Source organism: Vicugna pacos, chromosome 13, assembly GCF_048564905.1.
Source record: "Vicugna pacos chromosome 13, VicPac4, whole genome shotgun sequence".
Classification (NCBI taxonomy): domain Eukaryota; kingdom Metazoa; phylum Chordata; class Mammalia; order Artiodactyla; family Camelidae; genus Vicugna; species Vicugna pacos.
The window spans coordinates 34,493,553-34,504,549 of record NC_132999.1 but is presented as its reverse complement, the minus strand read 5'-3'; the positions used below and the strand labels follow the sequence as shown (position 1 = coordinate 34,504,549).

At 40.8% G+C, this 10,997-nt stretch overlaps 1 protein-coding gene and 1 non-coding gene across 2 annotated transcripts; both read right to left on the bottom strand.

The window, feature by feature from the left end:
- Positions 1 to 3,387: 3,387 nt before the first annotated feature.
- LOC116283140 (small nucleolar RNA SNORD74) lies at positions 3,388 to 3,466 on the bottom strand. Its single transcript, XR_004192692.1, has one exon. It is a non-coding gene; the product is annotated as a small nucleolar RNA SNORD74 (small nucleolar RNA).
- Positions 3,467 to 6,749: 3,283 nt separating this feature from the next.
- On the bottom strand, positions 6,750 to 7,157 carry LOC102533304 (large ribosomal subunit protein eL32-like). The gene has a single exon (XM_072975792.1). It carries the CDS (start codon positions 7,155 to 7,157, stop codon positions 6,750 to 6,752), a length of 408 nt encoding a protein of 135 aa, XP_072831893.1.
- Positions 7,158 to 10,997: the final 3,840 nt, after the last annotated feature.

Here is a 10,997-nt window from a genome sequence, read left to right as displayed (position 1 = left end):
TGCTCCTAGAAAAAGAACTAGATGCATTGGTCTGAATGTTGTGTTCCCCTCCATCCCAAATTAATGTGTTGAAATCCTAATGCCTAAAATGATGGTGTTAATACATGGGGCCTCTCGGAGTGGTTTAAGTCACGAGTGTAGAACTATCATGAATGGGATTAGTGCCTTATAAAAGAGGCTTCCTAGAGACCCCTTGCCCCTTCTGCCACGTGAGGACACAGTAAGTCTGTGACCTAGAAGAGGGCCTTTACCTAACCATGCTGGCACCCTGACCTTGGACTTCCAGCCTCCAGAACTGTTAGCAATAAAGTTCTGCTGCTTATAAAACAACCTGATCTGTGGTATCTGAAGCAGCCTGAACAGACTAAAATACTAGAGCTTAGTAAATGCTCAGTAAATGTTAGCTAAAAACGTGATTCCCTCCCTTATTCCCTCCTCTTTCATATCTCCAGTTCCTTCCTTTAGACCCTTCCCCTTAGCACATGTTCATGTTCAGCTTTCCCACAGAGTGAAAAATTCTCCCTCCATCTGCTTTTCTGTCAAGCCACTAACCTATCACTTTCCTTTCCCTTACTATATTCTTGAGAAGTCTGCCCTCTGATTCTCCACATCTTCATCTCCTGTTCACTCATAAATCCAGGCCATGTGGCTCAGAATTAAACATTCCACTGAGCCAGGTCTTCAAAAAGTCACCAATTAGATGACTTTCATCTAATCTAAAAGCTTCTTCATCAACCAAATCTAAACGCTTCTGCCGTGGAGATTAGAGAGCATGAGCAAATAGAGAGCAAATAGCTGATGCTCAATAAAATGACAGTTGTTCTTACTTGCTTTAGTTTCCCTAACATTGCTCACTTCTGGTACCTCTTTTTAATCATTTTCCCCAACTTTCTCTCTCCACTCATTATAAAGGTAATATAGTTTTATCGGTTATATAGGACTGAGAGGCTGTGTGAAATCACTGTATGGTGTCTAGAAGCCATTTATTGGGGAAAGGAGAACAAACTGTCTGTTTGCTCTTTCCTTCTATCTATTTCCCTATACCATAGGAGATATTAACTCCCCTGTACTTCTGGGTTGTTTCCTGGCTCCTCAGGGCAGTCTGGGGAGACTGATCCCAACGACCACAGCGAATGCTTCAGCATACTCTGGAAGTGGCATTATGTGGCCAGGTTCTCTGAGGGTCTGGTTAAGTCGGAACTGAGTGTCACAGCTGCCACGGCTCCTGCTACAACAGGTACAATAGAGAAGTTACGGAAATCTGTTCCCACACACTATGGGAAGCTGAGAGGGATGACTGCATCAGGAGACGGGTCCACAGTAGAGACTAGCTCTCTACTGAGTGGAGACCCTGGGAGCAGGTGGGTCCAAATGAGTCTGGAGAGGTACCAACACTGGATGCAATACCATAGCTCATTTTAAAAAATTTGATAAATACAGAAGAAAAACAAAATAACCTATACATCCACAAATCAAATGCAGCTATTGCAATTATTTTGGTGTGTTTCCATTCAATCTCTTTCCTTATAAATATAAGTTTTTCTTCTTTTTTTAATTTGAAAAGTTTTTCTAACTTTTATTTGGAGTATAGCATAATATGGAAAAGTGTACACTTTTAAGTGATACATTGTCACAAACTTAGCATCTCTTTGTAAATTAAATCAAGAAATAGGTCATTACTGTCATTGCAAGCTTCCCCTTGCCTACTTTCAGTCACATCTCCAAGGGTAAACACTATACTGACTTCTGAAAATGTAGATAAGTTTGTACTATTTTGTACTTTACAAAAATAGACGTATACAGTGTATACTCTTTCATGTCTGCTTTATTTCACTCAACATTATGTTTGGGAAATTTATTCATGTTGTTGAGTGTTGGAGTAGTTAATTCCTTTTCACTCCTGTATCATGTTGCAGTCCTAGAATTTCTACTTAGCTCTTTTCAGAAACTGACTCTTTCGTGCTGTTGCATTCTTATCTTCAACTCAGTTTGGGTTTATGGGAGGCTCAGGATAGTTTCCGATGGCCTTAGGAAAGGAATGTCCCTCATTCATTTGAGAGAGCTCCCAGAAGTTAGTTCTTTGGAGAATGTGGTAGCTGATATGAAGCCTAGAAGTGTCATTTTGTCACCATGAAAAGGTCAACCTCAAGATGAAGCTGTGAGATTGGAAAGCAGAGAGAAAAAAAAAAAATGAAAAGAAACTAAGATCCTAATGACACTGTTGAGCTGCTAAATCAAACCAAACTTGAAGCCTGCCTATGTGAGTCCATAAATTTCCTTCTTGTTGAAGCCAGATTAAATTAGATTTTCTGTTAACATCGAGTCTTAACTTATCTACAGGTCAGCACAGGAGGCTTTGGGAATACAGAAGAGGAGCACCTAAGTCAGTCTGAGCCAGTCAAGGAAGGCTTCTTAGGAGAGATGTTTTAAGAGTAGGGGATATTTGAAGGAAAGTAAGTTCTAGGTAGGGATGGCATATGCAAAGACCCAAAGGTGAGAAAAAACATGATGTGTGTAGGAAACCACTCACTATGCTCACATGTACTCAAGCTGGAAAACTAGGCATCATTCCGGGTTGGTTTGTTTGTTTTCACCTCCCACATCTAGTGGATCACTCAGTGCTGCAAATTCTGCTCTTAAATTTTTTTTTTGATGGTTTATAATTATTTATTAGAATTCAAAGTTGTTTGCTCTTCTGTCCCAGGAGCATCCATTCAGCTGCCTCTCTCAACTGGTAAGTTGCATTTGACTGCTGCTGTGAAATGTCCCTTTAATCTTAGGGTAACAGGTCTGCCTCTGCTTAAAACTCCTTCCATGTCTTGTAGCAACCCATCTCTTCACACCTTTATACAAAAGCTCCCCGAAATCTGCACCCCAAGCAAGCCATCCACAGATAAAATCATACCCGGTAGCAAAAAAGTTCCAGACATGTCAAAAACTCAAGTCCACCCCTTCAACTTCCAGCTAATTCTGCTTAGCGCCTGTTTGCCCGTGAATACAGCGCAAAGCCTCTGCTGTAGGACCCCAGTAGCAGGTCTCATCCATTTGGCACGTAACTGCTCATCAGAAGCCATCAAAAGCCAAACTGCATTCATGCCTATCATCATTCTAGGGAAAAATTAGCAACTTTTAAAATTCACTTTGTTCTAAACTAAGTTTAAGCACTATGTCGTCCTCGCATCCTGTATGCAAATGATTTACACCACCCTTAATCTCCTGAGAGCATTGCACAAAATTAAAGGACCAGTTATACAAATGATGCAGTGCGGAATGCAGCAATTTAGAGAAGCACGTGGACTTCCCCAGTTGGCGCCTTTCCTTAGAGCACTTGGCTGAAGGAAAATGGGGCCGAAGCCATTAACAAAGACCCAGTCAGTGACTCGGCATGCACCGCCATCAGAGCCGTTGGCATTCATCAACAGTCTCAGATGTCCCTACCAACACAGGCTTCATCAGAGGCAAATATTTCTAAAATGTGTCTCTATTCCATGATGAGGGTGGAGCTGCTGTCCTAGGACGGACCCGTATCACCTCTCACCTAGACGACTGCCTCCTCAAAAGTGTCCCTGCTTCAGCTTTGCACTTTTACCAGTCACTCCCTTCGCTATTACCAGAATGACTTTTCTAAAATCCATATCTGATCATGGTATAATCTTACTTAGAATGTCTCCCTGTTTTCCTCAGGATAAACTCTAAGCTTTCCAGCTTAGCACACTCTTAGACATCATCTCTTACACTTTCCCCAAAGGGACTCTGATCTAGAGTTTTATACCAAACCACTTGCCATTCCATTTTAACAACCTCTTTTCTTGGATGGAGGGGAGTGGGAAGGGACAGACTGGGAGTTTGAAATTTGTAGATACTGACAGGTATATATAGAATACATAAGCAAGATTATACTGTATAGCACAGGGAAATATATACAAGATCTTGTGGTAGCTCACGGTGAAAAAGAATGCTACAACGATTATATGTATGTTCATGTATAAGTGAAAAATTGTGCTCTACACTGGAAATTGACACAACATTGTAAACTGACTATAACTCAATAATAAATGAATAAATAAATAAACAGCAACAAAAAAAAGTCTTTTCTTACTCTGAAACTTTTAAGTGTTTCTACCTTTGCAAATATGCCCTGCTCCATCTTCTTCTGAAAAACAATTGCATATCTCCATCAGTTAGGGCGCTTTCAGCTACAAACACCAGAAAACTTTGATTCAAAGGCTTAGGCAACCCACCACGGCGAGAGCAAATGTAAAACTACCAATTTTTGTGTTTTATATATTCTATATAAATACATCTATTTTCTTTAAAAAAAAAAAAGGCTTAGGCAAAGAGGAAATTTTTATTATCTTACGTAAGTCCAGGGATAGGGCAAATTCCAGACATAGTGTTGAGACAGAAGGGAAGGGGGCAGGGCACAACCATTAAAAGAACAACAAAGCAGAAGGAAGGGGTGGTGGTGGGGGGAGGGTATAGCTCAGTGGTAGAGTGCTTGCTTAGCATGCACGAGGTCCTGAGTTCATTTCCTAGTATTGCCATTAAAATAAATAAATAAACCTGCTTACCCCCAACCCGAAAAAAGGAATGACCACGCCATTGTGGATATAAAAAAACTAGTTAGACCCTACTAGGCCCAAGATGGTGGAAGATTCGCCTTCAGGTAGAGCTTGAACCTCATTATACACTCATTATAATATATTAGCATGTTAAATGACACACCCACAGGCTCCATAACAGTTCTGAGCCTGGCCATAAAAAGTCAAAAAGTGGGCAGTGACCCAATTCCTGGAAAGTCCCTCCCTTTCCCCCAAATTGTTGGAATAGTCCTCCCACTTGTTAGCAGGTGAAATTACTCAGCCCATGAAAACTAACCACTCTCTCTCCTTTTTGAGACTAACCTTATTCTGCTTATGGAATGTGTTCTCTCCTAGGGCCACTCGCCCTTCTGAGAGCCTGCACTCTGTCTATGGAGTGTGTATCTCCCTGAATAAATCTACTTTTACCCTACAATGGCTTGCTATTGAATTCTTTCCTGCATGAAGCCAAGGACCCTCACTTGACTGGGCGTGTCCCAGGGACCTGCCAGAGACCTGGGACATGGCCATCCACTTGTGCCCCATTTTCCAGTAACAGTGTGACGATCAAAACTCAGGGTCTCTGCTTCTCTGAAATTCTCTGGTCTCTGTTCTCCTCTTTGTACTGGTTCCATCCTCCTTCTGGAAGCAAAAAGGCTGCAGCCAGGGTCACAGTTCCAGGGTCACATCTAGATTTGATCATTGATATAAGTATAAGTAGAGAATATTTATACCTAACTTGAATCATTCCTCTTGCATTTTATGCAATACCTGGATCATCTCAAAGAGTTGTGAAAAAACATATTCACAAGTCAGTATACAATCCTAATTTGACTTTTTCTCTTTCCATCACTTCTTTTTTAGAGCTACCTATGATTTACTTCCTTTCTCTTCTTCCTGCAGCCTTTGATACTATTTTTACTCCTTTGTGTCTGTTAGGGTCCCTTGGCTGCAAGCAACAAAAACTGGCTCTGTCTATCCAAAGAAAAGGAGCGTTTTTTTGGAAGGCTATAGGAGAACTTGCAGAACCAAAGGGAAGGCAAAGCATGGAACTGGCAGGAACCAGGTAGCTTCAGGAGGTCCTATTAGCAGAGACTGCTTGACAGCCTTGGCATGGTGCTAGTGAAATATATTTCATGATGAAATGCATGAATTCCAGCTGATTTTAGTCTTTTGATGACTATATTCATAACTCAAACTCAAGGAATAAAGCATCCAATTGGCATATCTTGGATCATTTACCCACGTGTTGGCTAGAGGAAGGCAGGTACCTTAATTAATGTCTGTTAAATTGGATCCAGTGAGGAGGAAGAAATTCTACAAAAGAGGGAGGAATGGACACCAGGCAGCCAAAAACAATAAATTCTTATTATCCCTTCTAAATAAACCACTCCTTTCCCTTGGATTCGGAGACACCTCATTCACTTGGTCTCTTTCTACCTCTCAGGCTGTTCTCTGCCTCCTTTTTGGGCTTTTCTCTTCCTCCTGCTTCTTAAATATTATCCTCCTTGGAACATAGGTCTGGGCATACAGTTACCCAGTAAAAGTAAAGCAATGTTGAGAATTAATGGGAATACCTCAGTCTTTCAGAATCTGATGTTTTCATTTCTCTGATCTTTGAGATATCTAATTGCATCTAGTTCAGAATATTCTGACTTCCTGGATTAGTGGTCCTCAAACTTTTTGCTCTACTTCTCTCTAACATAATTTTGTAAATTATGAACCCCATCACATAATTTTTATCATAAGTATATACTGATATTTTAAAATAACTTCCTTTAAATGTATTCAGTTAATTCTAAATACCAGAACAATTTGATTCCTACCATCAACCAGTTAAACAAATAAATAACCTTTTCTTAACAGTTGCTAATTTTATACTGTTCATTTTTCTCCTTGAATTTGTTTTCCATTTTACTTCCTCAGAGAATATGATCTTAATATAGTATATTCTTATACTTGAAATTTTTAATTAAGTTATCATCCATCTCTGCAATCAAAATATATAAATGAATTTATATAATTTTTAAGTTCTATGATCATGTTTTAAATAATTACATGTATTATTATTATACAGTTGATCAAAATAACACACAGTACAAGTTTTGATACTTTTTTTTTTTTGAGTTTCATGGTTTTATTAACACAAATACAATGTGCACGAGCTGTCTATTTGTCTTCTTCACTGAGCAGCCTGGCGTTGGGATTGGTGACTCTGATGGCCAGCTGGGCTGCTCTTTCCACAACAGCTTTGCAGTTCTTGGAGGAGAAGTTGTGAGCAATCTCAGCACAGTAAGATTTGTTGCACATCAGCAGCACTTCAAGCTCCTTGACATTGTGGACCAGGAACTTGCGGAAGCCGCTGGGTAGCATGTGCTTTGTTTTCTTGTTGCTCCCGTAGCCGATGCTGGGCATCAGGATCTGGCCCTTGAACCTCCTGCACACCCTGCTGTCAATGCCTCTGGGTTTCCACCAGTTCCGCTTAATTTTGACATATCGGTCTGACTGGTGCCAGATGAACTTTTTGGTCCTCTTTTTGGCGATCTTGGGCTTCATGAGGGGTCTGAGGGTAGCCATGATGCAGACTAGGAGATGGCTGCCACCTCCTCTCGAGGAAGACAGGGGGAGGGCCAAGTTTTGATACTTCTTAAACATAAAAATTAGATGAACTGGGGCTTTGTTCTGTTTTTCAGTTTTATCATTTTTTTAATGGAAGTATAGTAAGTTTACAATGTTGTATTAGTCTCTGGTGTACAGCATGGTGATTCAGTTATACACACACATACATATATATTCTTTTTCACTATAGGTTACTACAAGATATTGATTATAGTTCCCTGTGATATGCAATAGGACCTTGTTGTTTACCTGTTTTATATACAGTAGTTAGTGTATGCAAATCCCAAACTCCCAATTTATCCCTCCTCCACTTCTCCCCACTGGTAACTGTACGTTTGTTTTCTATGTCTGAGTCTGTTTCTGTTTTGTAAATAAGTTCCTTTGTGCCATTTTAAAAGATTCCATATGTAAGTAATATCATATGGTATTTGGTTTTCTCTTTCTGGTTTACTTCACTTAGTATGATCATCTTTAAGTCCATCTATGTTGCTGCAAATGCTATTATGTCATTCTTTTTTATAACTGAGTAATATTCCATTGTATATATACAACATCTTCTTCATCCAATCATCTGTCAATGGACTCTTAGGTTGCTTCCATATCTTGGCTATTGTAAGTAGTGCTGTTATGAACGTTGGGGTGCATGAACCTTTTTGAATTTGAGTTTCCTCTGGATATATGCCCAGGAGTTGGATTGCAGGAACATAAGGTAAGTCTATTTTTAGTTTATTTTAGTTTCCCTTGACTCAGGGAAGGTCAAGAAGGCTGAATAAAGCCTATGTCCTACAAACAAGAAACAGGGAACATAGAAAGATTTGCACCAGGGAGGACCCCACAGGGTCCTGCTTGGTGTCATTTGTATCTATATAAATGAAAAATAAGAATGGAATTGATGTTGAACTCTGTTCATTCTGAAAATACATAATATTCATGCACAGGTACAAGAATTAAATAGAAAAAGAAAAAAAGAAAGAACATTCAATACAGACATACTGACTGCCAATAGATGTTCAATAGTGCTAATTATCAGAGAAATGCAAATCAAAACTACAATGAGGTATCACCTCACACCAGTCAGAATGGCCCTCATTAAAAAGTCCACAAACAATAACACTAGAGAGGATGTGGTGAAAGGGAACCCTCCTACGCTGTTGGTAGGAATGTAGTTTGGTGCAGCCACTGTGGAAAACGGGTTGGAGCCTCCTTAAAAAATTAAAAATAGATTTACTTAATGATCTGTGATGTGAAAAGTCATTGTAGTTTTAATTTGCATTTCTCTGATAAATTTTGTTTAGTGACCTTAGTTTTTACATGGTGGTGGGTGGGAAGGACCCTAGGAACTGGCTGGGAGGTTTGTCTTTTTTAAATGGGAGGAGGATGATTGTGAAAGGGGTGGTATGTGCTCAATTTATTTGAGAAGACAATACACCACCAATTTGGAGACTATTGCTCTGAAACTCTTTGAGGGATAGGGTTGTGCCTTGCATGTAACAACCCCAGTGGCCAGAATTGAGAGCAAAAGGCCCGGAGCTGGGGAAGGAGAGGGATGGGTTACAAAAATGACTCAACAGTTCATCAGTTGGCAAGGTCATCACCTGGTTGTAGACTATTAAAGTCAGTGTTAGCAAAAAAAAATTAAAAAAAAAAATAAAAAGGAGGGGGACTCCATTAGAGGCAGCAGGAGATGACGTAAGGGTCATTTTTGGCTTAAGCCATTTTGTGATCTAAGCCTGACCACAGTGCTTGTCCAGGAACAGGTCTCAGTAGTTAGTGATCTTAAGAGAACAAAAGAATGCTGAAACAAACTTATCAGGCAAGAGAAATGACTACAGCAAAGACGTGTATCAGTTGTAAAGACTCCGATTCTGTTTCAACTTAAAGATTAGCCTGAAGTACTCAACCATCAGATCAACTAGAACCTAAGGGAAGATGATGTTGACCTTTTCTGACCCTTGTGATTTCAATCAACTAAAGGTTGGACTCTGTCTGCCACTCAAGCCCCTTCATGAATATGCTTGTACCTTTAGCTTCAATTTTCTCCAATTTTGGGGGGAGGGGCAAACAGCTCAGTGGTGGGGGAAGGAATAGCTCAATGTTAGAGCACATGTCTAGCATGCACAAGGTATTGGGTTCAATCTCCAGTACCTCCATTAAAAAAAAAAACAAACCTTCCCCAGTTTTGCTGTTGGGGAGACAGTACTTTGGGAAAGATCCCTGTTGTTCTCCTTACTTGCTAAAAACAGTAATAAACTCTTCCTTTTTCTGATCTTTGGCTTGATTGTGTCTTTCAGCTTGATACCCACCAGATGTGAACCCAGTTTTTCTGGTATAAGAGTTCTCTTTCTCTCCTACCCTATCTGCTTACAGTGGTCTCTCTAGGCTAAAATGAGTTTGAGAGATCCTAAATTCTGATCACATAAGCTGGAATCTGAGTGTCTTTATGAGGACTGACGGTGTGAAATGTTGGACATTTAGTCCATCAGGACACTGTGGGGCCAACTGGCATCCTTCAAAGTCCAACAACTTCCATCCCTCAGATGTCTGTCTGCGAGCTCTCAAAAGATAAAGTACATTCTTTACTGGGCAGCGTGTTTGCCCAACAAACTAATAGCCTTAGGTAATGCCTAATTTCACAATAGCTCAGGGTGGTTTGTTTCAGCTCACCTTATCAGAGTCATAAACCCCATCGCCCCTTCACCGACCCTAAACTTCTTACCTCACCTACAACCGGAGAATTGTGCATGCACGCATCCCCCAACTCATTGTGTTCATCACCTCCTTACCCATAAAAGATCTCAACAACTGACCTTCGGTGCTCATACAGGCTCCTCTCGTCTGGCCCGTTGCTGTTAATGACAGTGTGACCTAATACACTGTCCTTCTATTCTCATCCTTTGCCTTTGGTAAATTCTTTTATTGCTTGTACTCTGGCCCACTGTGTCCCACAACAGACACCACGCCTACTGGGGAGACAGTGGGGAGTAACCCAGGGTATGAAAAGATGTTACAGGAACATGGGGCACGAAAGGATGGCCATATTCCAGGGCTCGGGCAAATTCTTGGGATGCATACTATCAAATGAGGATCCTTGGCTTTGCGCAGGAAAGACTTTAAGAATGAGCCACAGTAAAATGAAAGCAAGTTTATTCAGGGAGATATACACTCCATAGATAGAATGCAAGCTGTCTCAGTAGGCAAAAGAGGCCCTGGGAAATGGGGGTCATCTTGGAAAGTGAGAGTGGCTTAGGGGATACACATTCCATACGCAGAATGTGGGCCATCTCAAAAGGTAAGAGGTCAAGAGGTGTGGTGGTGTTTAGTTTAAAATAAAAATAGATACACTCCAAAGACAAGAGTGCAGCAGTGAGAGAGAGAGAGAGAGAGTGTGAGTGTGATAGCGAAGGAGGGAGAGAGAGAGGGGGAAGAGAGAGTGGGGAGAGAGGGAGGGGGGAGGGAGGGACCTTGAGGTATGCGGTTGTTAGTTTTTACGGACTTGCTAATTTCACACGCTAACAAGTAGGAGGATTATTCCAACTACTTTGGAGAAGCAGGGATTCCCAGGAATTGGGCCACTGCCCACTTTTGGCCTTTTATGGCCAGCGTCAGAACTGCCTGTTGGTGTGTCACTTAGCATGCTAATGTATTACGACACGTGTGTAATGAGGCTCAAGGTCTATTGGAAGTTGAATCTTGCACCTAGTCAGGTTTTAAACATTTCGTCCTATCTTCAATTACTGGGTCATTACTTTAATGGCTGTGCCCTGCCCTCTTTCTTCCTGTCTCAGAAAGATGAGGCAG